Here is a 27,975-nt window from a genome sequence, read left to right on the forward strand (position 1 = left end):
CTTGCAGTGAAGTTCTCACCCAGACCCTAGTCAAACTAAAAAAAAGAAGTTTTAAGTGAGAAGTAGGCATTGGTCTGAAGCCGAAAAAGGAAATGTACACCACAATGCGTACTTCACCGATGCTCTAAGGTTTTCCAGCACACAGCTTTGACCTAATGTACTATAGTAGCTATGCTGGTCTATTGTACTACAAATAATGTGTAGGCAGGTTGATTATGATTCAAACCTTCTACTACAACCTGAATAATTGCCATGGTTTTAACACCAGAAGGTGCTTATACAACACTATTTCACAACATTATAATACAGCAAAACATAATAAAAGTAAAGTAAAAGTACACAATAATGACAAATGGCAACTGAAATAATGTAGTTATTAGTATTTATTTTATATTAACAGCTGATTTTCCAAAGGGAAGTGAAAAACCTGAAACCCATTTAAGCCAAAAGGGTGTAAACTGAATTATTTTTCACTGATCTCTTGTGACAATAAAAACCAGAAACCCATTTAAGCTAATATATGGTGTAAACTGAAATATTTTTCACTGATCTCTTGTAACAATAAAAACGAGAAAGCTACTGGAAAATACACAAAATAATCAACATGTACCTATTAACATGAAAATGTACTTTAAAGTCTACTGAAGAAAGGCCTAGTAGGATACTACATTACCTGTAAACAATATTGAGTTATTACAAAATATACAATGTACAATCGTTGCTCTTTAAACGCTACAGGGTTATGCAGGATTTATTGTTCAAGCACAGTTCTACCACACCTGACTGTACTATTCAAGGTCTCGATGAACAGCTGAGGTCTTGATCAACAGCAGAGTAGTAAAATCAGGCGTGGTAGCACAGGGCTTGAACAAAAAAAGCCTGCATAACCCTGTGGCTTGTCAATAGCAATCTTGGTAACTCCTGATACAAACACTGTGGCAAACTGCTGAGAAACACCTGCAAAATACAAAGTCAATAGACAAGTACAAAACACTTTTAAGAACACATATTTACGAATCTGACATTGGATTGGCACGCTAAATCCTTTAGGTACAAATGCTCTTAGTAATGCTGTACACAGCTGTCCAACGGCAGTAAAAGAGCACACATTCCCACATTTGTAAATGGCAGTATAAATATGAAAACAGATGGGAGTACTCATTTGGAAGAGAACATAGGCTGCTTAAGTACTACTGATAGTGTACAATATGCTTTAGATGAGTAAGTCATCTTTCAGCTACACCCAAGCCAGCTTGAGAAATGTCTTACTTTCTCAAAAGAAAGTGGCGTCAGAAAAGGAAACGCTTACGACCTGTGCAATTTATTGTGTGCATTTGTACTGCAGGGATGGAGTGCGTGTTTTGGGTTGGGAAAGGGGGGGGGGGGGGGGGTCAAAATCTATACACGACAGAGAATGGTCAAAATATCCCCTCCGGTAGGTGAACCCAGGACCTTCAAACCCGAAGGGCAGTGATGCCAACCGTTATGCTACGAACCCTGTTATAGATACATAAACTTAACACTATTTAAATCGATTTCCAGGTTCCCAGGTCAGCAGTTTACACAGATGATTTCAGCCATCTCAAAAACCCTCCATAGCAAAATATACCTAGCTACCTTCCTTTTGCTTCTCATCCAACTGGTGTAAGCTAGCTAACTAGCTACAGCTGCTAGCTTTCTACTAGTCAAGTTGCTCTACCCGGCTGCGGTCCAAAGCCACTCACAGCCCTCAAATTCTGTGGACACTTCTGATGACGTATCATGATGTCTGACAAGTATACACTTGCAGGGCAAGGGAGGAAGGAATTATTTTTAAATGGACCATCCTTGGCCGGAAATTCGTCACTTGTTTATCCTGTGAAGATTGTGTTTTCAGCCACCGGTAGCTTGTGTGTGTGCTTTATATGCGCTGTGTCAATTATGAGTGCATGTCTATGTATATTAAATATATTATTATTCACCTACTGTATGATAGCTATCAAATCAAATAACGTTAGCCTGCCTAGCTGGAACTTCTGAAGAAGGAAAATGTTTTATTTCTACAATTTCCAAAATATTAAAAAATATATATATTTACGCAACGTGTTTGTGCCGTCATGTGCATTAGTAGTACAATTTCAAACTTATTTGCATTCGTTTTTACTTACACTTGTAACGTAAACACACCCCATTCCGTGCAACTGCAATATTCAAACGAGGCTACAAAGAAAACTAATGGAACTGTAGCGACTGTGTTGACGTCAAAATCGGGGGTGTGAACTAGGTTTCTATTCAAGGGGTGATTGACATGGTAATGGCTCTATAGTATTGGAGAAAAGTTGAAAAAACTGACCCTCCGTTACATCGTGACGTGTCATGTCGTAACGTACAGCAGGCATAAAGGAACTATTTCTGTCTTACAATCTCTCTCCACCACGTGTAGCACTTCTATCATCCTTTAAAAAACAAGAAATGAACAGTGACAGGGGTAAGGGGGGGATACCTAGTCATTTTTTTCATCATTGCATGCGATCATCATTCTCAAAGCCGCTGTTAACTTCGAAGATCACTTTAGCACCGCCCTAAAAACACGATTCAAATTCGACACAAACCTTCAAATAGGTATGTAATGACACATTATATAAACTCTTTGTGTTTTATTTACATTTTAAAGGCGATAAGGTGATAAGTTGGACAGATCGAGTGAAAAAAACATACAACATCTCTCCTTCTCACTATCACGCATTAGTTTCGCTTCCCCACCTGCCATTTAAAAAAAGACCCGACGGGGCTCATTGCCTGCTTGAATTATGCAGAAATGGGCAGTGTTTAGGTCATGTAATTGATTCTGTTGGAAAGGGGAGAAATTGTGCTTTACAATGGTATGGACATTACCGTTGATCTGGAAGTATTACGTTTTGGGGTGCTAAAATAAGGGCGATTGTACGGACCAAGGCGATGTACGAGTTTACGGTATGTTGACTTCTCCATTGATGTTGTTTTTAAGTTTTCTGAGACTTTCCTTAGCGGATGTACAATTGTCGCAAATTGAATTATGGGGAGTTTCAGGCCCCGGAGTGAACATAATTGTACACTCACAAAGCCGACTAAAAATGGGGGCTGAGGGACTTACGTTGCAAACTTCCCTTGCTTGTCTAATCATTTGGACCACCCTCCAAGATGGCAACGGCGATTCCCCAAGGGCATAAGGAGGGTAAGTGGACGAGTGTGTGTCTTCTAAGTGTTTTGACCGCAGCCCCGGTTTTAGAACTCTGAGATTTGGCAAAAAAATATTAGCATTGTCAGAAATTAATTGTCAGAAAAAAAGGTAGCACATAGATTTTTATTGGGCAGAAATATGCATGTAGTGCCAATTAACTTGTCCAGTCTAAATGGATCTAAGTCTAATGGTCACCATATGGACGCTGTAGCTTCGTTTTAATCTGACGTCTAGAATTTGAGCTAGGTTTGGGCAAAAATAATACTAACAAGACCCCGTCAACAATCCAGTATAGTGGTTCTCGGTAACGGCCGGATGGATTATGACGAGAGGTGTGTTGTGTACCTCAAATTTTCATCTACATTGGTGTCATATTGGCATAAATATGATGGTAGAGAGATTTGAATTTAACATTCCGATTCAACCATAATATGCCACTCTGGATGTGCCCAATAACATTTGCTCTAATTGAATGTAGCACTAGAGTAGCATTGAGGTAAAGTACAGTAAATTGCATAACTACGGTAGTGTGTTTTACAGTAAAGTGCAGTAGTTGTACCAGTGTATTGAGGTCTTGCATCCCTTCAGGGTGATCTCTGGGTCTGGCAGGGTTAGGGTTAGTATAGGACAGTAAGGTATAGTTCCAGGGTGATCTCCATGTTTGACAGGGTTAGGGTTAGTATAAGACAGTAAGGTGTAGTACCAGGGTGTTAGAGGTCTTGCCTCCCTCCAGGGTGATCTCAGGGTCTGACAGGGTTAGGGTTGGGGTTAGTATAGGACAGTAAGGTGTAGTACCAGGGTGATCTCCATGTTTGACAGGGTTAGGGTTGGGGTTAGTATAGGACAGTAAGGTGTAGTACCAGGGTGATCTCCAGGTCTGACAGGGTTAGGGTTAGTATAGGACAGTAAGGTATAGTACCAGGGTGATCTCCAGGTCTGACAGGGTTAGGGTTAGTATAGGACAGTAAGGTGTAGTACCAGGGTGATCTCCAGGTCTGACAGGGTTAGGGTTAGTATAGGACAGTAAGGTATAGTACCAGGGTGTTGGAGGTCTTGCCTCCCTCCAGGGTGATCTCCAGGTCTGACAGGGTTAGGGTTAGTATAGGACAGTAAGGTGTAGTACCAGGGTGTTGGAGGTCTTGCCTCCCTCCAGGGTGATCTCCAGGTCTGACAGGGTTAGGGTTAGTATAGGACAGTAAGGTGTAGTACCAGGGTGTTGGAGGTCTTGCCTCCCTCCAGGGTGATCTCCAGGTCTGACAGGGCAGCGTCCACCTCGTCCACCTCCTTCTCACTGTTGTTCATGTGGTTGTCTGACGACATGATGGACAGCTTGTTGATGTGGTACTGGGGGAGAGAGATAGAGAAAAGGGACTAATGTTTAGCCAACAGTCCTTTATGCCATGACTGTGAATAATGTGTCAACACCAGTCTCCTGTTTGATATTGTGAACTTTTCTGGTTTGCTCCACTGGCGTCCGTTTCTGTGTACATTGGTAGTGATTTCCTCGTCCCTTTCATAGCATATGAAGTGGTAAAGTGGTAAAAACACACAAAAAAAGACCTGCTTGTCCAATAAATACTTTTGAGTTTCTTTGGGTGTTGTAGAAGTGAGTACCATGAAGCACTAACTGTTGATTAACAATAATTACTTTGAATTCTTTGAAATTAGTAAGGGGGGGGGGGATATTTAGTTGATGAAATTAGTGACTGTAAATGTGGAGCACATGTGAGTAGTGCAGACTTGGGACATTGCGTGCAGCATTTCTGCATTGATTCACAATGGAAATACCATCTAGTCTGGTCAGAATCCTGTTTGTTATATTGGGACGAGTCTCTGGCCTGGCCATTCATTCACACTATCCTCTGGACCAACATAGAGCCAGTCTCACCATGTTGTGTTCTGGTCTGGTCTACCCCCCCCCCCCTATGCCTCAACAACACTAAGACCAACTTGTTGACAAACTGTATTTATACTGTCAACCCCCCACCTCCTCCTCCTCCTCCTCCTCAATATGAATGAACAGCTGCCTAGAGGGAGCGAGTGAGTTAGAGAAACAGTGTAGGGGTGAGAGAGAGGTAGAGGGAGAGGAAAAGAGAGGCATATTTCAGGACACACTGCACTTCTGTGGCCATAGCCAGCTAGGGTTTCAGAATGTAGGACAAAGGCTTCTCCCTCCATGTCACCATCTCTGACGCCCACGCTCTACTGACACTGGGGACAGGGGGATGGTGTGTGTGTGTTTCTGGTGCATACATGTGTATTTCTAGCACATATGTTTTGTATGTGTAGGGTTGGAGTTGGGGGTAGTGGGCTAACAGACATGCCCTGGGCCTTTATCCCCCAAATACAGTCATGTTTACTGTGCTGAACATGGCAGGCTAATCGCTATACTTAGCCACACGGACATATCCAGGCGATAGGCAGAATCCCTGGACACAGAGACCATTCAACTCTTACTGTAATAAACCCAACCCTTCTCTTCCTGCCTGATCTCCTCAGTGACACCTTAGCCATGACTGTCACAGCTACCATTAACTTAGCAAGAGATAACGATAGATAGTGGCGCTAACAGACAGGTAGCGACATGCTAGCTGCTAATCCAAACACACTACAGATTAGCATCTTGAGCATCTCTTCAGGGGGGATGAACCACTAAACCGACAACCAATGATGTATTAATAAACACCTCGGCTCCTGTTGAAGACCCTAGCAGTGTCACCTTTCAGTGTAATTGGGGATATTGAGGAATGTGTAGGAGATTACAGGTTGGGTTGGAGTGATCCCTCCAGTGGGGTGAGTCCGGTGGCTACTCTATAATTACCCGTTGGGGAGAGGACACACTGGCGTCCCCATGTCCTGTCCCTCAGGCTTTACGAGGTTCGGAAATAGCAGGGCTGCCCTGGTCTCAGGGAGCAACCCAAAGGGACACAAGTGACTCGGATCCCCACACCCCCCCCAAATCATACCTTCACTGTCCTTCCCGCTCTTCACTATTCCTCTTATATTACACAACTTGTATAAAAGAAGCAGTGACATAATCAATACGTCCACAGAAGTTAACTATAGTGTTGAACAGCACTTGAACAAGTCTAAAGTGTCAGTGACGTGTCTAGTCTAACCATCTTCAATGACAGGTATCTGGAATGGGTTGTTTCTAGAGCCAAGGCATCAGACAGGATCATTTGGTTTAATTGTAGTTGCTCCGTGCAAGCATACAGCCTTGCATACAGTTATCAGGGGGACCATGTTTCTGTGTACTGCTGCAAAGGTGGAAAGTTTTAAGTTTCTCAGTATACACAGACACACTGAAATTGTCCACCCACACAGTGTGTTGAAGAAGGAGCAACAGCGCCTCTTCAACCTCAAGAGGCTGAAGAAATTTGGCTTGTCACCTAAAACCCTCAAACTTTTACAGATGCACAATTGAGAGCATCCTGTCGGGCTGGTATGGCAACTGCACCGCCCACAACTGCAAGGCCCTCAAGAGGGTGGTGCAGTCAGCACAACGCATCACCGGGGGCAAACTACCTGCCCTCCTGGACAGCTACAGCACCCGATGTCACAGGAAGGCCAAAAAGAAAACAACAACCACCCGAGGAGCCACTGCCTGTTCACCCCACGACCATCCAGAAGGCGAGGTGGTCAGTACAGGTGCCTCAAAGCTGGGACCTTCTATCTCAAGGCCATCAGACTGTTAAACAGCCATCACTGACACAGAGGCTGCTGCCTATATACAGGTCTCAAAATCATTGGCCACTTTAATAAATGGATCACTAGTCACTTTAATAATGTTAACATATCTTGCATTACTCATCTCATAAGTATATACTGTATTCTATACCATCTTGCCTATGCCGCTCGGTCATCCCTCATCCATATATTTATATGTACATATTCTTATTCCATCCCTTTAATTAGACTGGTCTGTATTAGGTAGTTGTTGTGGAATTGTTAGATTACCTGTTAGATATTACTGCACTGTCGGAACTAGCAGCACAAGCATTTCGCTACACTCGCATTAACATCTGCTAACCATGTGTATGTGACTGGACACTGGACAATACACCCATTCAAATAATTTGCTGTTCTTCTGTTCATCAGGCAGTGAGACCATGGAGAAGATAACTACTGCAGTCCTCAAATCAGGCCAATTAACATGATCTCTACACACACGCACAAACAGACAAACTGACACACATACATTACACAGGTCTCACCTGCAGGGCAGCAAACATCATCATCTCCTCCTCGGTGCACTCTATTTCCTCCAGCAGGATGGCCCACTTGGCCTGCTCATAGAGCTGGTTCACCCGGATGGCATCATACTGCAGGGGGAGAACAAATACTGTTAGCCCTGGCACCAAGCCTGTCTCTGCACAAGCACAGATCCACACACAAAGCACTCCGAGACAGTCCAGCTGAGAAAACAGCACAGCCCAGAGGGGTACTTCCTCCCTCCTCTCCACACCCCCCAAAATCTGTCAGCTGCAGATGCTGAAGGCTGGTGGGGAGTTGTGTGTGTGTGTGTGCGCATGTGTGGCATTAACATGTTTTAACCACTCCTATAAAACAATTGTAGACTATCAGATACTCAGCAAGAAGCTATGATTTCTCCATTACTGAAACAGGACCCAGATGGTAAAAATAAAGATCCTGTCAACCTAAAAAAAACTGGAGACACCTTACACTTGTGTTGTGATGCCAAAATCCTAGCAAAATGCATGGCGTATAGAATTAAAGGTATTGTCGGATATTATTCATCTATCGGACAGTTTTATTTTTTACTTGACAGTACGTACATTGGAGATAATATACGACAAGTACCGGAAACAATAGAACGCGATGAAAAATCTGGGAAACCAGGCCCGGTATTCAAAGCTGACTTTGAAAAGACCTTTGATGAAGTATGACTGGAATTTATATATAAATGCCAGAACTATTTTAATTTTGGAGAATCTCTTATGCAATGGGTTAAAGTTATGTATAGTAACTCTAGGTGTAAAATAGTAAATAATGGCTACTTCTCAGAAAGTATTAAATTGTCAAGAGGAGTAAAACAAGGCTGTCCGCTAATCTATTTATTATGGCTATCAAATTGTTAGCTATTAAAATCAGATCCAACAATAATATCAAGGGACTAGAAAGCAGGGCTTAAAAACAAAGTTGTCATTGTATGCTGACGATTCATTTTCAATTTTAAATCCGCAATTTGGATCCCTACACAGCCTCAGAGGATCTAGATCATTTCCAAACCTCTCTGGATTAAAACCAAGTTAACATAAGTGCACGATATTACGTATCTAAAAAAAATGCAACTTTGACATTACCGTGTAGTTTACCAATAAAATGGTCAGACGATGAAGTGGGCATACTTGGTGTAAATATCCCAAAATAAATACATTCTCATTACAATACATTTTAATAGAAAGTTAACCAATTGGCAACCATGGAAAGAAAAACCACCCTGATTAATTATTTAGTCATATTTACTTTTGGCCCTGCCTACACCTAACGGCCTGTCACTTTTTTTTAAATATTTTTTTTTTTACAGTGAATTCGTTAAGTATTCAGACCCCTTTGCTTTTTCCACAGCCTTATTCTAAAATTGACTTAAATTGCTTTCCCCTCTCATCCAGCTACACACAATACTCCATAATAAGAACACAAAAACAGATTTTTAGAAGTGTGCAATTTAAAAAATTTAATATCACATTTACATAAGTATTCAGACCCTTTAATCAGTACTTTGTTGAAACACCTTTGGCAGCGATTACAGCCTTGGGTCTTCCTGGGTATGAAGCTAAAATCTTGGCACACTTGTATTTGGGGAGTTTCTTCCATTCTTCTCTGCAGATCATCTCAAGCTCTGCGAGGTTAAATGGGGAGCGTCGCTGCACAGCTATTTTCAGGTCTCTCCAGAGATGTTCGATCGGGTTCAAGTCCGGGCTCTGGGTGGGCCACTCAGGGACATTCAGACTTGTCCCGAAGTCACTCCTGCATTGTCTTGGCTGTGTGCTTAGGGTCATTGGCCTGTTGGAAGGAGAACAGTCACCCCAGTCTGAGGTCCTGAGTGCTCTGGAGCAGGTTTTCATCAAGGAGCTCGCTGTACTTTGCTCCGTTCAGCTTTCCCTCGATCTTGACTAGTCTCCCAGTACCTGCTGCTGAAAAACATCCTCACAGCATGATGCTGCCTCCACCATGCTTCACCGTGGGGACGGTGCCATGCCAAAGAGTTCAATCTTGGTTTCATCAGACCAGGGAATCTTGTTTCTCCTGCTCTGAGTGTCTTTGGGGTAATTTCAACAAACTCCAAGCGGGCTGTCATATACCTTTTACTGAGGAGTGGCTTCCGTCTGGCTACTTTATGGTAAAGACCTGATTTGTGGAGTGCTTTCAATGAGCGGGACACTAATCCGGAAGCTTGTAAGAAATCCCGCTATGGCCTCCGACGAACCATCAAACAAGGAAAGCGTCAATACGGGATTAAGATTGAATCCTACTACACCAGCTCTGGTGCTCGTCGGATGTGCAGGGTGTGAAAACTATTACAGACTACAATGGGAAACGCAGAGGTGAGCTACCCAGTGACGCAAGCCTACTGGATGACTGTGTGATAACGCTCTCGGTAGCCGATGGGAGCAAGACCTTTAAACAGGTCAACATTCACAAAGCCGAGGGGGCCAGACAGATTACCAGGATGTGTACTCAAAGCATGCGCGGACCAACTGGCACGTGTCTTCACTGACATGTTCAACCTCTCCCTGACAGAGTCTGTAATACCTACATGTGACAAGTAGTGCACCATAGTCCCTGTGCCCAGGGAAGCGAAGGTAACCTGCCTAAATGATTACCGCCCCGTAGCACTCACGTCGGTAGCCATGAAGTGCTTTGAAAGGCTGGTCATGGCTCACATAAACAGCATCCTCCCGGATACCCTAGTCCCACTCCAAATCACATACCACCCCAACAGATTCAGATCGCACTCCACACTGCCCTTCCTACCTGGACAAAAGGAACAGCTATGTGAGAATGCTGTTCATTGACTACAGCTCAGGGATCAACACCATAGGGTCCTTAGCATAGTAATGAGGTTTGTGGGCACTAGGACTAAACACCTCCCTCTGCAACTGGATCCTGGACTTTGATGGGCCGCACCCAGGTGGTAAGGGTAGACAACACATCTGCCACCCTGATCCTGAACACTGGGGCTCCTCAGGGTGTGTACTTAGTCCCTTTCTGTACTCCCTGTTCACCCATAACTGCGTTGCCAAACATGACTCCAACACCATCATAAGTTTGCTGACGACAACAGTGGTAAGACTGATCACCGACAACGATGAGACAGCCTACAGGGAGGTGGTCAGAGAAATGGCAGTGTGGTGCCAGGACAACCTCTCCCTCAGTGTCAGCAAGACAAAGGAGCTGATCGGGGACTACAGGAAAAGGCGGGCCGAACAGGCCCCTAAAACATCGACAGGGCTGTAGTGAAGCGGGTCGACAGTGTCAAGTTCCTTGGTGTCCACATCACCAACGTACTATCAAGGGCCCAACACACCAACACAGTAGTGAAGAGGGCACGACAAAACATTTTCCCCCTCAGGAGACAGAAAATAAATTTGGCATGATCCTCAAAAAGTTATACTGCACCATCGAGAGCATCCTGACAGGTTGCATCACCGCCTGGAATGGCAACTGCTCGGTATCCCCAAGCCATAAGACTGAGGAACAATTAATCAAATGGCCACTGGCCTTTTAAACATTGACCCCCCCCCCCACCCCCCACCCCCCCACCCCATTTGTTTTGTACACTGCTGCTACTCGCTGTTTAATATCTATGCATAGTCACTTCACCCCTACCTACATGTACAAATGACCTTAACTAACCAGTAACCCCCACACTGACTCGGTACCCCCTGTATATAGCCTCTGGATTTATATTTTATTGTGTTACTTTGTATAATTTATTTTACTTTAGTTTATTTGGTCAATATTTTCTTAACTCTTCTTGAACTGCACTGTTTGTTAAGGGCTTGTAAGTAAGCATTTCACGGTAACTTCCCCACTTGTATTCGGCACATTTGATTTGCTGCAGAGATGGTTCTTCTGGAAGGTTCTCCCATCTCTACAGAGGAACTCTGGAGCTCTGTCAGAGTGATCATAGGGTTCTCGGTCATTGATGCAGACAATTACGTTGACAGAAGCCACAATCTATCTGCAATATTAAAGCTGATCTACCCCCTAAACATTTTTTAATAAAGACTAATTTGATGGAAAGAACGGTTCACATACTGTACCTTGGGGTTGAGGTCGAAGAAGCTATGGTATTTAAACCGCAGGAGGAGCACCTCATTCTCCTTGACATCCTGCTCCATCAGAGACCTGGATGAGTCCATCCAGCCCTGATTGATCTTGGCCTTGTCCAGGAGGGATTGGGGCTTGTAGAGCTTGGCCAGGATATCGGGTGAGGAGATTGGCTGGCTGACAGCGAGGATGCTGGGATTGCCCTCGGACAGGGGGCTGTCTCCAAACCAGGCGGTAGTGGGGGATAGGGGGCTTCCGTCTCTGGAGTCATAAGTGGGAGTCATGGTCTTACTGTACAGGCCGGGACTGGAGTAGATGCTCCCTGCAAACCAGACAACACATGTTTAGTACCCTGGGGTAGACTGAGGAACATTGGGCTCAATTCCATTTCAGTTTGGGAGATTAATTGAAATTCCAATTTTTAAAAAGCTGAAAAACACGATTCATTTCTTAGACTGGGATTTCAATTAACTTCCTGAATTGAAATTGATCCTGAATTGAAATTGATCCCAACTGTGTGACTGAGATCCATGAAGACAATACCTGCAAAATACTGAACATGATAAAAAAAAAACATGCTCACAATACAGTCCACTGCAAAACAATCTACAAGACACACATTTGGTACCAAGCACAAGAACCTCCAAAAATTAAGTGACCATGGTTCCACAACACACATTTGCAGCCTGCAATTGACAGCAATGTGGCTGGTAGCACCACCTATAGGTGGTCTTGATGCTCTGCTGTTGCTGCTGGGGAATTATGATGCGCTTTAGCATGCAGATGTTGCACACGATCGTGGTCACATGGTCCACAACCTGCGAGGTGCACATGGCAAACTATACAGCACAACCAGCAGCATATAGGGAGGGATATGGGCATAGGGATGGGGCAGTGGAGGGTGGTACACCAAAGTGAGACAGCATGGTACCCAAAGCAAGCGTCACTCTGCTTTGTTTGTGTTCCATTTTTGGAGAAAAAGGTGGATGTGTGTTTGGAGGGAGGAGTGTAGAGGAGTGTATGCACATGGATGTATGGTTGGGGAGTGTGTGTAGAGAGAGATGTGTATGTATGCAAAATGTTGTTCTATTCAGATTTAAGCCATTGCCAAAAAACAAACAAATAACCAATCTGAAACCATGAAATGTCTTGTTGGCTGGCTTTGGCCAGTATGTTAGGGCATAGTAACAGCCCACACACTATGCAAGTCTATAAGTGACTTAATTCAGCCTTAAATTCTAAACAGTCAAATGACAAATCAATATAATGTTTGCAATATCTATTCCTAAATGGGTATGCATATTTTGACACAAAATTCTAATTTAAAAAGGTAATATATTGCATTATTAGTTTCATGATGGAGTATGCATGACACCTGACAATTTGAAAAAGAAACAGCAGTGTTTAATATTTTATTTCCAATATACTGTCTAGTACAACACTAACACATTTAAAAATCAAATGTAAATGCTTAAAATGACAAATTACTCATGTTTGCCATTTCATTTCCTTGTCGTGACAAAAATAAAATTAATTCTCAGTTGCAATTGGCAATTATTTTCCATACTCTGGGTGGTTTAAGACTCAAAATTCAAATTATCAATATAATTTGATAAATCAATCGCATTGCTTCATTTTGCCATTTCGTTGCGCCTTTACTTTCGATATGTAGGTGTAACATATCGAAAATAAAAACGCAAAAGGCGCAACGAAATAGCAAAAGTGAAAAATTAAACAATGTGAGGTGGAAGAAAAGTGAAAAATATAATAATTACACAAACAAAACATTAAGAACAGCAGCTCATTCCACGACAGACTGACCAGGTGAAAGCTGATGCCCGATGTCACTTGTTAAAGCCACTTCAAAATCAGTGTAGATGAAGGGGAGGAGACAGGTTAAATTAGTAATTTAAAGCCTTGAGACATGGATTGTGTATCTGTGCCATTCGGAGGGGGAATGGGCAAGACAAAATATTTAAGTGCCTTTGAACGGGGTATGGTAGTAGGTGCCAGTCGCACCTGTTTGTGTCAAGAACTGCAACGCTGCTGGGTTTTTCACGCTCAACAGTTGCCGTGTGAATCATTTTGGGTCCACCACCCAAAAGACATCCAGCCAGCTTGACAACTGTGGGAATCATTGGAGTCAACATGGGCCAGCATCCCTGTGGAACGCTTTTGACACCTTGTAGAGTCCATGCCACGACGAATTGGGGCTGTTCTGAGGGCAAAAAGAAAGGGGGTGAAATCCAATATTAGGAAGGCATTCCTAATGTTTGGTATACTCAGTGTATATATTTTGAAGTTTGATTTTGTCGCACTGCTTTGGCCAGGTCGCAGTTGTAAATGAGAACATGTTCTCAACTGGCCTACCTGGTTAAATAAAGGTGAAAAATTATGTTTAGGCCATTAGCGTAAATGCAGATAGGCAACCCCATGCTTCAGCCTATTTATTTGCTCTTTGCTGCATCAGTATGGCTACAGGTGATAATGTTTATTGCTAATAGCATACCTGGTAATATGGACCATGCATAGGCTATATACATGGCCCAATCTGTTAAAATAATTGTAACAAATGTGTTATTGGGTTCATTCTGGAGGTGGAAACTATATTTGAGATGGTGCCCACATACAGTTGTAGTCGGAAGTTTACATAAACTGAGTTTAAATGTTTTTGGCTAAGGTGTTTCACAATTCCTGACATTTTAATCATAGTAAAATGTACCTGTCTTAGGTCAGTTAGGATTACACTTTATTTTAAGAATGTGAAATGTCAGAATAATAGTAGAAATAATGATTTATTTCAGCTTTTATTTCTATCATCACATTCCCAGTGGGTCAAAAGTTTACAACCTCAATTAGTATTTGGTAGCATTGCTTTAAAATTGTTTAACTTGGGTCAAACATTTTGGGTAGCATGGGTAGCCTTAGTCAGGATTGTAGGCCTCCTTGCTCGCACACGCTTTTCCAGTTCTGCCCACACATTTTCTATGGGATTGAGGTCAGGGCTTTGCGATGGCTACTCCAATACCTTGACTTTGTTGTCCATAAGCCATTTTGCCACAACTTTGGAAGTATGCTTGGGGTCATTGTCCATTTGGAAGACCCATTTGCGACCAAGCTTTAACTGATGTCTTGAGATGTTGCTTCAATATATCCACAGAGAATCATGAGAAAGGAAAATTATGTATTTTGTGAAGTACACCAGTGCTCATGATGCCATCTATATTGTGAAGTGCGCCAGTCCCTCCTAGAGCAAAGCAACCCCACAACATGATGCTGTCACCCCCGTGCTTCGCGGTTGGGATGGTGTTCTTTGGCTTGCAAGCCTCCCCCTTTTTCCTCCAAACATAATGGTCATTATGGCCAAACAGTTATATTTTTGTTTCATCAGACCAGAGGACATTTCTTCAAAAAGTACGATCTTTGTCCCCATGTGCAGATGCAAACTGCAGTCTGGCTTTTTTTAATGGCGTTTTGGAGCAGTGGCTTCTTCCTTGCTGAGCAGTCTTTCAGGTTATGTCAATATAGGACTCGTTTTACTGTTGATATAGATACTTTTGTACCGGTTACCTACAGCATCTTCACAAGGTCCTTTGCTGTTCTGGGATTGATTTGCACTTGTCGCACCAAAATACGTTCATCTCTAGGAGACATAACGCGTCTCCTTCCTGAGCGGTATGACGGCTGCGTGGTCCCATGGTGTTTATACTGGCATACTATTGTTTGTACAGATGAACGTGGTACCTTCAGGCATTTGGAAATTGCTCCCAAGGATGAATCAGACTTGTGGAGGTCTACAATTTTCTTTCTGAGGTCTTGGCTGATTTCTTTTGATTTTCCCATGATGTCAAGCAAAGAGGCACTGATTTTGAAGGTAGGCCTTGAAATACATCCACAGGTACACCTTCAATTGACTCAAGTGATATCAATTAGCCTATCAGAAGCTTCTAAAGCCATGACAATTTCCTGGAATTTTCCAAGCTGTTTAAAAGGCACAGTCAACTTAGTGTATGTAAACTTCTGACCCACTGGAATTGTGATAGTGAATTATAAGCAAAATAATCTGTAAACAATTGTTGGAAAAATTTAACAAAGTAGATGTCCTAACCGACTTGCCAAAACTATAGATGGTTAACAAGAAATATGTGGAGTGGTTGAAAAACGAGTTAATGACTCCAACCGGTGTATGTAAATTTCAGACTTCAACTGTACATACATTTATTTATTTTCATTAATTTTGGAGTAGAAGGTCCTTTTAGTGATGTTTTAGTGATGATAGTGATGTTTATTTCGATGGGCAAGGGAGGAATAACTTGTAGTATTGGTCACCATCTGGATTTGGTCACCATCTCCAATTTTCTCCATCCTACTTGATTTTATTTAGAGTCGGACAGCAGCCTTCACCATAAATTACTTGTAATATTGGTAGTAACCATGTGGATGTCACCGTGATACAGTCTACATTGCTCAATGGGGAGAACTTGCGCTGCAAGCCGGCAACAACTGCACGGACACAGTCCTTCGCTCCCCCTTGTCACAGTAAGGAGGGAAATAGCTAGCTTGAAATTGTAGCCAATATCAGGCCAGGGTGACAGCTAAAGTCACATTTATTGTAGTGATTTTCACAAAAAAAATGTATAACTATGACATTACATTTTTTTTTTTTATGAAAAACGCTCCTAAGTCCCAACTTCGGTAGACAAGTTAAAAATATTTTCTGAAGTTTCTAGCCACAAGCATAAACTAGCTAGCTGGGAAGGGCTCATTAGAACGACTGAATAGCCTGAACCCAGTCGTCTCCACATGTCCATGTAGCCTCCCCTGTTGCCAGGAAGCAAAGACAACCTCTTCCGCCTCATGTTACCGAAAACACACCCATAAAGGATCGACAATCAACACGTCGAAAACGATAACACAAATGAGGAAATTAATTCGCAAAACAAAAAATTAGAATTGATTTATCGAATTTGCATTTTGACAGTCAACCACACAGAGTATGGAAACGCATTGTCAATTGAGAATGTCACAATTCATACTAACACAACAAGGTAATTAAATGGCAAACATGAGAAATGATCATTTAAGGATTTACATTTGATTTTTAAATGTGATAGTGTTGCACTGGATAAAATATCAAACACACGTTGCTATTTATTTTTAAAATTGGCAGATATTATGCATACTCAAACATGAAAATGACAATCTTTTTTTTGCATTTCAATTAGAATGTCAAAAAATGCACACCCATTTAGGAAAAGGAATTGCAAACATGATACTGATTTATTATTGTACCATTTGCCTTTCCAGGAGATTTTCGGCAGCTAAATACTTCCATAACACACTGACCAGTCCCCACTGGCCTAAAAAAAGCAGGCAGGCCAAACCACTAACCAAAATCCAAACAGGAAATGGTGTGTGTGTGTGTAATACAGTAGAGGTCATGAGAACAGGGACCAGGCCACAACAACCCACCCCTAAGGGTTTATGGAGAGTTTCTAGAAGGGAGGGAGGAAAATAAGGTCAGCTAGTGTGCTGCTCTCCCATATGGTCGCAGGAGACATCCTGCGAATAAATATCTATAGAGAAAGCTGATTACAGTTTACCCCCATCTCCTCTAGAGAAGAAAAAGAGTTGTGCAGCCTCATGTGTTTACTCCTAGCCTTTGACTTTCAGTGGGATAGTGCCTTCCACAGGCTGGAAGGCACCGACTATGTTAACGTTTCCTAATCCTTAATCCCCTTTCACTGTGTTCTGGTATGGTCTGGACGGCTAGACCACCCTGCACTTTGTCGCCTAGATGTAAACTAGGAGGGCTCATTACCATATAAAAAAAGTGTCACCACATGGCTTCTGTGTGGGTTTGGGATGGAGGCGGTGGTCCATCTGAAATGAGGCGAATGTGTTGTAGACATAGAATCCCACTAATAGCCATTTATTCTGTTCCATTTTGATTCTTTAGGGCAGCGTCTCCCAAAGTCGGTCCTGGACATTTTGGTTTTTGTCCTAACACTACACAGCTGATTCAAATGATCAAAGATTGATGATGAGTTGGTTATTTGAGTCAGCTGTGTAGTGCTAGGACAAAACTAAACGTGCACCCAGGGGAGGTCCCAGGACAGACTTTGGGAAACCCTACTTTAGGGTACCTGTTGAGCAAAATGTGAACAGCTGAGCTGTTGGTCCTGTTGGAGTGGGGCAAAGCCTATCATGTGACCTGAGTCAGCAGATATCCTCAAGTGACAAGGGCAGCAGCTGGCTTCCTTGGGATACAGCCTAGGCAGGTGACCAGAACATCACTCCAGCTGAAGGGTGAGTGGGTAAGGGAATGGGGAAGCAGTGCAGGAAGAGGGAGGACAGAAGACCAGGAGAAACCTTACCTTTGACCGGCCCGATGTAAATTATCTCAGAGGCTGGAGTGGAAAATGAGAAAGAGGGAGGGAAGGAAAGCAGAGGAAAAATAACAAAAACCAGAGGACAGATTAAAGAAATATTAAACGATAGATATTAAAAAGACGAGGGAGAGGAGGGAGTAAGTGTTTTTTTAAAGAAAATGGACGAGAATGAGAACCAGGGAAGGGCTGTGCCAGTGTGCCAACCTAACCAACCCAAGATTAGATGAGTCACTTTGCCCTCTCAGCGGCGGGAAAAGAAACATGGCATGACAAACCCTGGTCAGTTCACATCCATCCACCCATTCATCAGGATCCAATGTCATTCCTCATTGAAAAGCCAGGCAGGGTGTTGGTTGGAATGACCCAGCACTGCATAACAGTTCTAGTGAAATTAAAGTTATGGACAAATCAACTTTCCACCATGAGAATCCCATAGAGATAATTATCTGAGAGGAACAGTTCAGCAGAGTAGCAGACCCAATGGCCCTGAAGGAGTAGACAGGGCCATGGTCCTAGTTGTTATTCGTAGGCTACGGTTTGTAATATGGGCTATTCCATAGTAACGACATGCATGTTTCTCTTAATGGAATGGGGGTGGTAATGGTAGGGGGTCTGGGATTTCCCAGACATGTGGGTGGAAGTAGGTTGTGGTTTTAGACTCAGAAAAATACTGATTCTAATCTAAACACTTCTAACTGGACTTAGAGCACAGATCAAGCCCCCACATCCTCTTAGTCTTGGGTGAACTTCTAAACTAAAATCTTGCCAACTGAACTTGACCTCAGTATTGACCCGTTACCCAGTTTCCCCTGTGGTCCAGTGAGTGTGTAAGGAAGGAGGTGAAGACTTATCAAGAGTTGACTCAGAGGCCACAGAGGGCCCCATTCAGCAGGGTGGAATGGACTGAACTGTAGGGAGAGGCTGTGGCTGAGCCCCATACAGATTGCATCAAGTGTTAGGGAGATGCTGTGTGTGTATGCGCGTGCGTGCAGACTGCAGCATATGCCCTTGTGAGTACCATCAGCCGGTGTGGTGCTGGAGACCCCAGCCTTTCCCCAGAGGGGAGGTAACACAACATCAGGAATAACTCCCAGCAGCTTGGCCGTGAAACACTGCACATTAAATACTCACTCCTTCCATGTGAGCTGGGGGAGGTGTGTGCAACTTCTGCACATTTTTTCTATGTGTACTGTACACAAGTGTTCTCCTGCATGTCTTTATTATCTTAAAGCGATTCCGAATATTTGTACAGAGTTATGACTTGGCCTAATTCATTTTAGAAACCCCTGGTCAACAGCTCATTAGGATAACAGAGTGTGGATGTAGTTGGAGCAATACCAGTCATACATAAGGGTGTAACTCATGGAATTAGGGAAACTCTGGATTTGTTCTAATAATCAGAAAGACTCCCAGGATTCCCATGGAGTCAAATGGCAATGGGAACCAACAAGCATATAATTGTCATAACAGTGACGAGGGAGCCAAGAGTCAGAGCTGCTTGGCTTAATGTCCCTTCTCACACTCCCCTTTTTCCCTTTCCTGCCCCTCCTCACACTCTCCCCCTTCTCACACTCTCCCCCTTTCCCCTTTCCTGCCTCTCTCCCCCTTCTCACACTCTCCCCCTTTTCCCTTTCCTGCCTCTCTCCCCCTTTACCCTTTCCTCCCCCTTTTCCCTTTCCTCCCCCTCCACACTCTCCCCCTTTTCCCTTTCCTCCCCCTCCACACTCTCCCCCTTTTCCCTTTCCTCCCCCTCCACACTCTCCCCCTTTTCCCTTTCCTCCCCCTCCACACTCTCCCCCTTTTGTCCCCTTCTCACACTCTCCTCTTTCCCCCTTTCCTGCCTCTCCCCCCCCCCCCCCCTTGAGCCTAAAGGCTGTGTGTGTGTGTGTGTGTGTGTGTGTGTGTGTGTGTGTGTGTGTGTGTGTGTGTGTGTGTGTGTGTGTGTGTGTGTGTGTGTGTGTGTGTGTGTGTGTGTGTGTGTGTGTGATGCCGGGCCAAGTAGCTACAGGGTTGGGCTGGGTCTTTAGGACAATGAGGACCATTCACAACACCTTAGCCAAAATCGCTAAAGCTAACTAACGCTGCATAGATACCACAGCATGGCCCCAAGTGTTCCTCCTCCCTCACATCAGTGTAGCTAATTTATTGACAAGACTAGCAGGCGGGAGGAAGAGTGGCTGGTGTAGCTCAAGCTCTGCAGCCTGGTTTGGATATAAAATGGCATGGTGACCAACTACGCAAGGAATCCCAACCATTCCCTCTCTCCCTCCCTGTGTAAGGAGCCCAGAGTCCGCAAATCATATCATACCGCTGTTCCTCACTCACATTCTTATTTGGGCACATACAAAAACATTGTTTTGGCACTGTCTCGACTTGTTTTTAAAACCCTATGGGCGGATATTGATAGAAGGGTAGATACAGTGGGGAGAACAAGTATTTGATGCACTGCCAATTTTTTTAACAAAGCATGTAGAGGTCTGTAATTGTTATCATAGGCACACTTCAACTGTGAGAGACGGAATCTAAAACAAAAATCCAGAAAATCACATTGTATGATTTTTAAGTAATTAATTTGCATTTTATTGCATGACAAGTATTTGATACATCAGAAAAGCAGAACTTAATATTTGGTACAGAAACCTGTGTTTGCAATTACAGAGATCATACGTTTCCTGTAGTTCTTGACCAGGTTTGCACCCACTGCAGCAGGGATTTTGGCCCACTCCTCCATACAGACCTTCTCCAGATCCTTCAGGTTTCGGGGCTGTTGCTGGGCAATACGGACTTTCAGCTCCCTCCAAAGATTTTCTACTGGGTTCAGGTCTGGAGACTGACTAGGCCACTCCAGGACCTTGAGATGCTTCTTACGGAGCCACTCCTTAGTTGCCCTGGCTGTGTGTTTCGGGTCATTGACATGCTGGAAGACCCAGCCACGACCCATCTTCAATGCTCTTACTGAGGGAAGGAGGTTGTTGGCCAAGATCTCACGATACATGGCCCCATCCATCCTCCCCTCAATACGGTGCAGTCATCCTGTCCCCTTTGCAGAAAAGCATCCCCAAAGAATGATGTTTCCACCTCCATGCTTCACGATTGGAATGGTGTTCTTGCGGTTGTACTCCTCCTTCTTCCTCCAAACACTGCAAGTGGAGTTTAGAACAAAAAGCGCTATTTTTGTCTCATCAGACCACATGACCTTCTCCCATTCTTCCTCTGAATCATCCAGATGGTCATTGGCAAACTTCAGACAGGCCTGGACATGCGCTGGCTTGAGCAGGGGGACCTTGCGTGCGCTGCAGGATTTGAATCCATGACGGCGTAGTGTGTTACTAATGGTTTTCTTTGAGACTGTGGTCCCAGCACTCTTCAGGTCATTGACCAGGTCCTGTCGTGTAGTTCTGGGCTGATCCCTCACCTTCCTCATGATCATTGATGCCCCACGAGGTGAGATCTTGCATGGAGCCCCAGACTGAGGGTGATTGACCATCATCTAGAACTTCTTCCATTTTCTAATAATTGCACCAACAGTTGTTGCCTTCTCACTAAGCTGCTTGCCTATTGTCCTGTTGCCCATCCCAGCCTTGTGCAGGTCTACAATTTTATCCCTGATGTCCTTACACAGCTCTCTGGTCTTGGCCATTGTGGAGAGGTTGGAGTCTGTTTGAGTGTGTGGACAGGTGTCTTTTATACAGGTAACGAGTTTAAACAGGTGCAGTTAATACAGGTAATGAGTGGAGAACAGGAGGGCTTAAAGAAAAACTAACAGGTCTGTGAGAGCTGGAATTCTTACTGGTTGGTAGGTGATCAAATACTTATGTCATGCAATAAAATGCAAATGAATTACTATTGGACCGGGAAGAAGTTATTGCACCTTGGACATTCCAGGAGTGGAAGTGTTAACAGAATTCTCCAGAAGGCTCTTGGAGATGGGGTTCAGGGTAGGCCTGCAAGGGGTGACTGAGTTTGAGGTAAATGAGTGGAACTTACTACCTGATCCTGGGGTGAGTAGTGGCCCCTCCAGCTCCAGAGCCTCCTCCTCAGCCTCTTCCAGCTTTTTCTTCTTCTTCTTGGGGTCGCGGGGCTTACGGAGTAGAGATGCCTCCTCTGGATGACGGATATCTGGAGAAAGAGAGAAAAGGGGGAGAGGGGAAGAGAGAAGGAGATGACGGGGAGAGAGAGAGGGAGTCAAGGAGTTGTCACATAATCCCAACACAGTGTAGCCCAACACTAACCAAACCCAGGGACCTCATGGAGAGGAAGACGGTGAGCTAGTGAGAGAACAAAAGATGGGGGAAAGACAGAAATAGTGAGAGAAAGCGGGGGAGAGAAACTGCGAAAGACAGCCCAAGACTCAAGGGGGTTGTGAGAGTTCAGCTTAAAAATCACAAAAATAAAACAGACTAGCAACTAGGCTAACCTAACCCTGACCCCAAGAGATGTGCTATTGTCCTGATTTGCAGTTAGGAGTCTTTCAACTACAGACCTCACATTCATCCTAACGCATAGTTTAAAGAATTTGAATGGGGGAGAAGGCAAACCCAGTCAAAAGATGTGATGGAGAGACAGAAAGAGGCAGAGAGAAAGATCGAGAGGGGAAACAATGATAAACAGCGGTGCACATGCAAGGTGGAAAATGTATAATCCCATTTCTCAGGTCACCAACACCCCCCCCCCCCCCCTAACAACCCCCTCCCTAAACCACCCTAACCCTCTCCCAACCTCCCCAACCCCTCACAACCCTCTCCTAACCTCCTCCAACCCCCTCCCAACGAGAGGGGTGTGTGGTCGACTTAGTACACACACTAAATATTTCTGCAGAGTAACAGCTCCTCTGGTACCACACAGTGTGTGTTTAGCAGCAGTCACTAAACAATGAGCTAGTGGTAATAACAAACACTGTATCTGTCATAACACCCTAGCCTCTAACCTAGCGCTTCTTCACAACACACTGGATGAGAGACTAGCCTCTAACCTAGCGCTTCTTCACAACACACTGGATGAGAGAATACCCTCTAACCTAGCGCTTCTTCACAACACACTGGATGAGAGACTAGCCTCTAACCTAGCGCTTCTTCACAACACACTGGATGAGAGAATACCCTCTAACCTAGCGCTTCTTCACAACACACTGGATGAGAGACTAGCCTCTAACCTAGCGCTTCTTCACAACACACTGGATGAGAGACTAGCGGAGTTGCAGCAGATGGCATAAACAACTACACATCAGCACAGAGCTTGTGTGTGTCTATATCTATATCAGACTGGCTGGCAAGCAAAGGATGAAGTAAACAGTCACATTGCAGTTCAGTTTGAGCGTGTGTGTCTTCAGAAAGTATTCATGCCCCTGGACATATTCCACATTTTGATGTGGTACAGTCAATTCAAAATGGACTTAAATGATTATTTTCTCACCAATCTACACATAATACCCCATAACGCCAACAAAATGTAGAGTTTACAAATGTATGGAAAATGAAATACCGAAATCTAATTTACAGAAGTATTCACACCCGAGGTAATAACTTGTAGAAGCACCTGTGTCAGCAATTACAGCAGTGAGTCTTTCTGTGTAAGTCTCTAAAAGCTTTGCACACCTGGATTGTGCAACATTTGCCCATTATTCTTTTCAAAATTCTTCAAGCTCTGTCAAATTGGTTGTTGATCATTGCTAGACAACCATTTTCAGGTCTTGCTATAGTTTTTCCAAGTAGATTTACATCAAAACTATAACTCGGCCCCTCAGGAACATTCACTGTCTTCTTGGTAAGCAACTTCAGTGTAGATCTGGCCTTGTGTTTTAGGTTATTGTCCTGCTGAAAGGAGAATTCATCTCCCAGTGTGTGGTGGAAAGCATTTATCCAGGTTTTCCTCTAGGATTTTGCCTGTGCTTAGCTCCATTCAGTTGTTTTTTATCCTGAAAAACTCCAGTCCTTAACAATTACAAGCATTCCCATAACATGATGCAGCCACCACTGTGCTTGAGAATATGGAGAGTGGTACTCAGTAATATCTTGTATTGGATTTGCACCAAACATAACACTTTGTATTCAGGACATCTTTTTGCAGTATTACTTTAGTGCCTTGTTGCAGACAGGATGCATGTTTTAGGATATTTGTATTATGTACAGGCTTCCTTTTACCTTTGTCAATTAGGTTAGAATTGTGGAGAAACTACAATGTTGTTGATCCATCCTCAGTTTCCTCCAATCACAAACTCAGTAACTGTTTTAAAGTCACCATTGGCCTCATGGTGAAATTCCAGAGCGGTTTCCTTCCTCTCCGGCTACTGAGTTAGGAAGGACACCTGTAGCTTTGTAGTGACTGGGTGTATTGATACAACGTTCAAAGTGCAATTCATAACTTCACCATGCTCAAAAAGGGATATTCAATGTCAGTTTTTTATTACCCATCTACAAATGAGTGCCCTTTGTGAGGCATTGGAAAACATCCCTGGTCTTTGTGGTTGAATCTGTGCTTGAAATTCACTGCTCGACTTAGGGAGCTTACAGATAATTGTATTTGAGAGTCTAGTTGCGCACATTTTTACTCCTGACCTTTAGGTTTGCCATAACAATGGGTTTGAATACTTACTTATATTTCAGTTTATTTGAAAAAAAAAAAACAATCCCACTAACATTATGCACTATTGTGTTTAGGTCAGTGACAACAAAAATCTCAATTGAATCCATTTTAAAATTCAGGTTGTGTGCGTGTGTAGATGGAATGAAACTATGCTTGGGCGTTTGTTTAACGTCTCCTATGACAGACATACTGCAGTGCTGATTTAATGACTCAAACAGAGCTGCACCAACCCCCTCAACATCCCTCTTTCCTCCCGCTCTCCACGCCTCTGCTCTCTACTCCTCTCGCGACACTCCCCTCTGTGTTAGCTGGAGAGGCCAGGGAACCATCAGTCAACATTAATCTCCAGTGTTCAGGACGTTTTTGGAACGGTTCGGAGGAGCTGGCTGAATATGCCAGAATGTGTCTGGAAAAGATCGATGTGCACCATCTAGATTTTAAAAGCACAGCTGGGGTAAACGTCTGTGATGTCTTTTATCTATGCTTCTACACTCATTTAAGAGATGTGTGGATGACTGGAATTTCAATTTCATAATATTCATTTGGCTATTGTCAAATTTTTGCCTTTTAAAATCTATTTAAATCCCTCATGCCCTACAACTTTCACTCCCTCCTTTTTCCATAGCTAGGGAGGACAATGTGTGAGAGACAGAACAGAAAGAAAAGAACGGCGGGAGAGAGAAAGCGAAAGACTGCGAGAGAGAAAAAGAGAGCAAACGAGAGCGACAGAAGAATAGCGAGAGAGAACTTCTTGGCTTGGTGAGAATTTCTTGTTTAGTTTGTGTTACTAAAGCAAAAAGCATTCCAGGGTTTAAGAACAACCAGATGGTAGCTCGCTCTCCCTCACTCCCTCCATCTCTCCTCCTTCATCGCTCTTGCACAGCACAAGCCCTGTGCCCTTATACAGCCATGTAAGTGCAGGCATGCTGCCTGGCCTGAGCACAGAGGTGGAGCGAGTGTCTACGGTAGTTGCACCAAGTGTGAAGTGCTGTTGTTATCCACAGACTAAAATCTGTGAGCAAAATACCATTTTACATGTCCATTTCAAATATCAAACAGTTAGGATTGCTACCTCCAACCCCAGCAACTGCAAGAGATGGGCTGAAGAAAGAATGGACAGAGCCCTTCTTTTCATCAGTCACATGAAAGTGGGAGAAGAGCAGAGAGCAGGGTAGTAACATCAGGAATGCAGGCCCCTGATGTAGCCTGCCAATAATTAGAAGGAGTAGCGAGAGAAAGAGGACAGGATGAAGTAACACTGTCATACTATCCAGAAACAGCAGGTGTTGTTGACGGAATAGGATTTGGGCCGCGTGACCTGATCCTAGATCTGTGGGTAAGTGCAACGCTTCTACCCAATCAGATTCATGCAGAATCAAAGCAAAGGTCTACAAGTGGTTGATGTTCATTACAGAACATGATGCCCATAACATAAGAAGCAGCTTCATTCAAATCCTTTTGACATGATCCAGGCTCATAGCCAGGTGGACAGACAGACTGACTGACTGCCAGCCCTGCAGTACAATTGTAAGAGTAAGACATGATTCATTGCCAAGGGAGTGAGACCCACCACACAGAACCATTTACATTTGTGTCATTTAGCAGTCACACTTCTCTAGAGCGACATAGGCCCTTTCTGCATTATAACTAGGGGCAGGAGTTTTTGTGTATGGGCAAATACAATGTTAAAATATTTATCTTCTGGCTAACATGTTACTTGTGGGGTAGAAAATGAAACTGTGGTCAAACCGCATTGACATTATCAAAAACCAAGCCTCACCACTCTGGAATCAGGTCAGTGTGATTGTCCACAAATATACTGGACCGCAGTAAAACTGTTGATACATCGAACACTAACTACAGTGACCATGGAGAACAGAACAAAGCCTGGGAACTGACCACAAGTCCCACTTCTCTCAATCTCTATCCATCCATTTCTCTATACCTCACTCCATTTCCGTCTGTCCCCCTCCTATCTAGCCATCTGTCAGTCCCTTCATCCATCTCTTACAAACCATCTCTTCTGCATCTATCCATCACTCTCTCCCCCTATCAATTGCTCTCCCCTTCTAGCCATCTGTTACTCTCGCCACATCTCCCCATCTTCCTTATAGGTTAACTTCAGGGCAGGGCTGACCAACAACACAGTAACAGGACAGTGTCACTCTCAGCAGCAGTCTCTATAAAACCAGGCAGGCCAGTGAAGCAGCAAGACTGACATTAGCACTAACTGGTCCTCTGGATCGCCTGATTGGCCAGAACAGACTGCTTCTCTAGACCGTCTCATTGATCACACCTGGTAGAGGCTAGAGGCCAGTCTTCCTCTAAGACCTGACTGCCAGGTCAGGTCCCACAGTCCTGCACAAGTCATAAGTGATAGCCAACATTTCCTGGTGGTCTCCCTTGGTGGAATGGAAGAGGCTTTATAGGGCCCTATAAGCAGCACTGTCTGTGTGCAACATCTCAGCTGTAAATTAAAAACATCAAGAGGGAAACAAATATCTTATTGAAGAGGACAGACTAATCCCATTCATAAGATTACATCAACAACAAAAAACACCAGACAAAACCTAGACTCCAGAAGACGAAGGTAGTCCACTTTCCCCACCCTAATGTACCACCCATATTAGTTTTCCTTCTGCAGACAGACAGGGTGGCAGGGCCGCGCCCCAACGTTTTCTTGGCGCGCTCTGGGATCACGCCCTTTCTCATATGAGGAGACAGACAAGACGCAAGCTGCCAGCTGGTCGGAGTCGAGGCTTTGTAGGCCGGAGAAGGAAAAAGAACGTGGTGGTGAGGGTGTTCCGGATCGCTGCACAACAATGTCATGGTTGACACTTAGTCAGTCGCCCACTGTAGATCAGTTTCACACATCTGTCCCAGGCCTGCCCTCCTGGGCTGTATGGGCTGGTACTACTGCCCTAACACAATACCAGCTTTACAAAAATCAAGAAAAAACATTTACTAGATTGGCTCAGAGTGTGAAGGATAAACATGGCATTTCATTATCAAAGCGATCGAAACCAAGGAAATGTCTCCCCCTCACTGACAGACAAGCCAAACACACATCATTGTCCAGGAACACAGAGCTGCCAGAAATTAGATGATAGTAGGACAGTTCAACGCTGGAGTGGAGTGAAGGGGAATTCTGACATTTTACTATTGTATTCTGGGTCCCACTGCACTGCCCCAGATGGACTGTGGGGGGGGGGGGGGGCCTCTAGCCAGCTGCTGTGGACATGGGAGAACAGCAGCACTGCAGTAATAATTAGATTGATCGCCCACACTAAATGTATGTGTGATTCACATGGCTAGAGACCCCAGCTCTGTTACACATCTGGTTAATGGTACGTAGGGAGGGAGGGGAGAGAGAGTGTAGGGGAAAGTCAAATAGAAAGCGAGAGAGAGAATGTGATGTTAGTGATGTGTGCTTGAATGTTAGTGATGTGTGCTTGGATGTTAGTCTATTTTGTTTGTGAAGGGAAAAAGAGGGACAGAGAG

The 27,975-nt window shown here is 43.9% G+C and overlaps 1 protein-coding gene across 7 annotated transcripts in view; it reads right to left on the reverse strand.

The window, feature by feature from the left end:
- Positions 1–27,975, reverse strand: part of LOC109894390 (fermitin family homolog 2) — an 85,442-nt gene that overhangs the window by 9,288 nt on the left and 48,179 nt on the right. For 2 of the 7 annotated variants that reach the window (XM_031828791.1, XM_031828794.1), the window contains exons 4-8: positions 21,880–22,011; positions 17,878–17,910; positions 11,494–11,822; positions 7,417–7,524; positions 4,409–4,543 (exon numbers count right to left, since the gene is read on the reverse strand). In XM_031828791.1, coding sequence (XP_031684651.1) covers positions 4,409–4,543; positions 7,417–7,524; positions 11,494–11,822; positions 17,878–17,910; positions 21,880–22,011 — 737 coding nt within the window. The remainder of the gene's footprint in view (positions 1–4,408; positions 4,544–7,416; positions 7,525–11,493; positions 11,823–17,877; positions 17,911–21,879; positions 22,012–27,975) is intronic. The other 5 variants (XM_031828797.1, XM_031828795.1, XM_020487841.2 and 2 more) reach the window with 3 other exon arrangements.

Source organism: Oncorhynchus kisutch, linkage group LG7 (genome assembly GCF_002021735.2).
Source record: "Oncorhynchus kisutch isolate 150728-3 linkage group LG7, Okis_V2, whole genome shotgun sequence".
In the NCBI taxonomy this organism is placed as follows: Eukaryota; Metazoa; Chordata; class Actinopteri; order Salmoniformes; family Salmonidae; genus Oncorhynchus; species Oncorhynchus kisutch.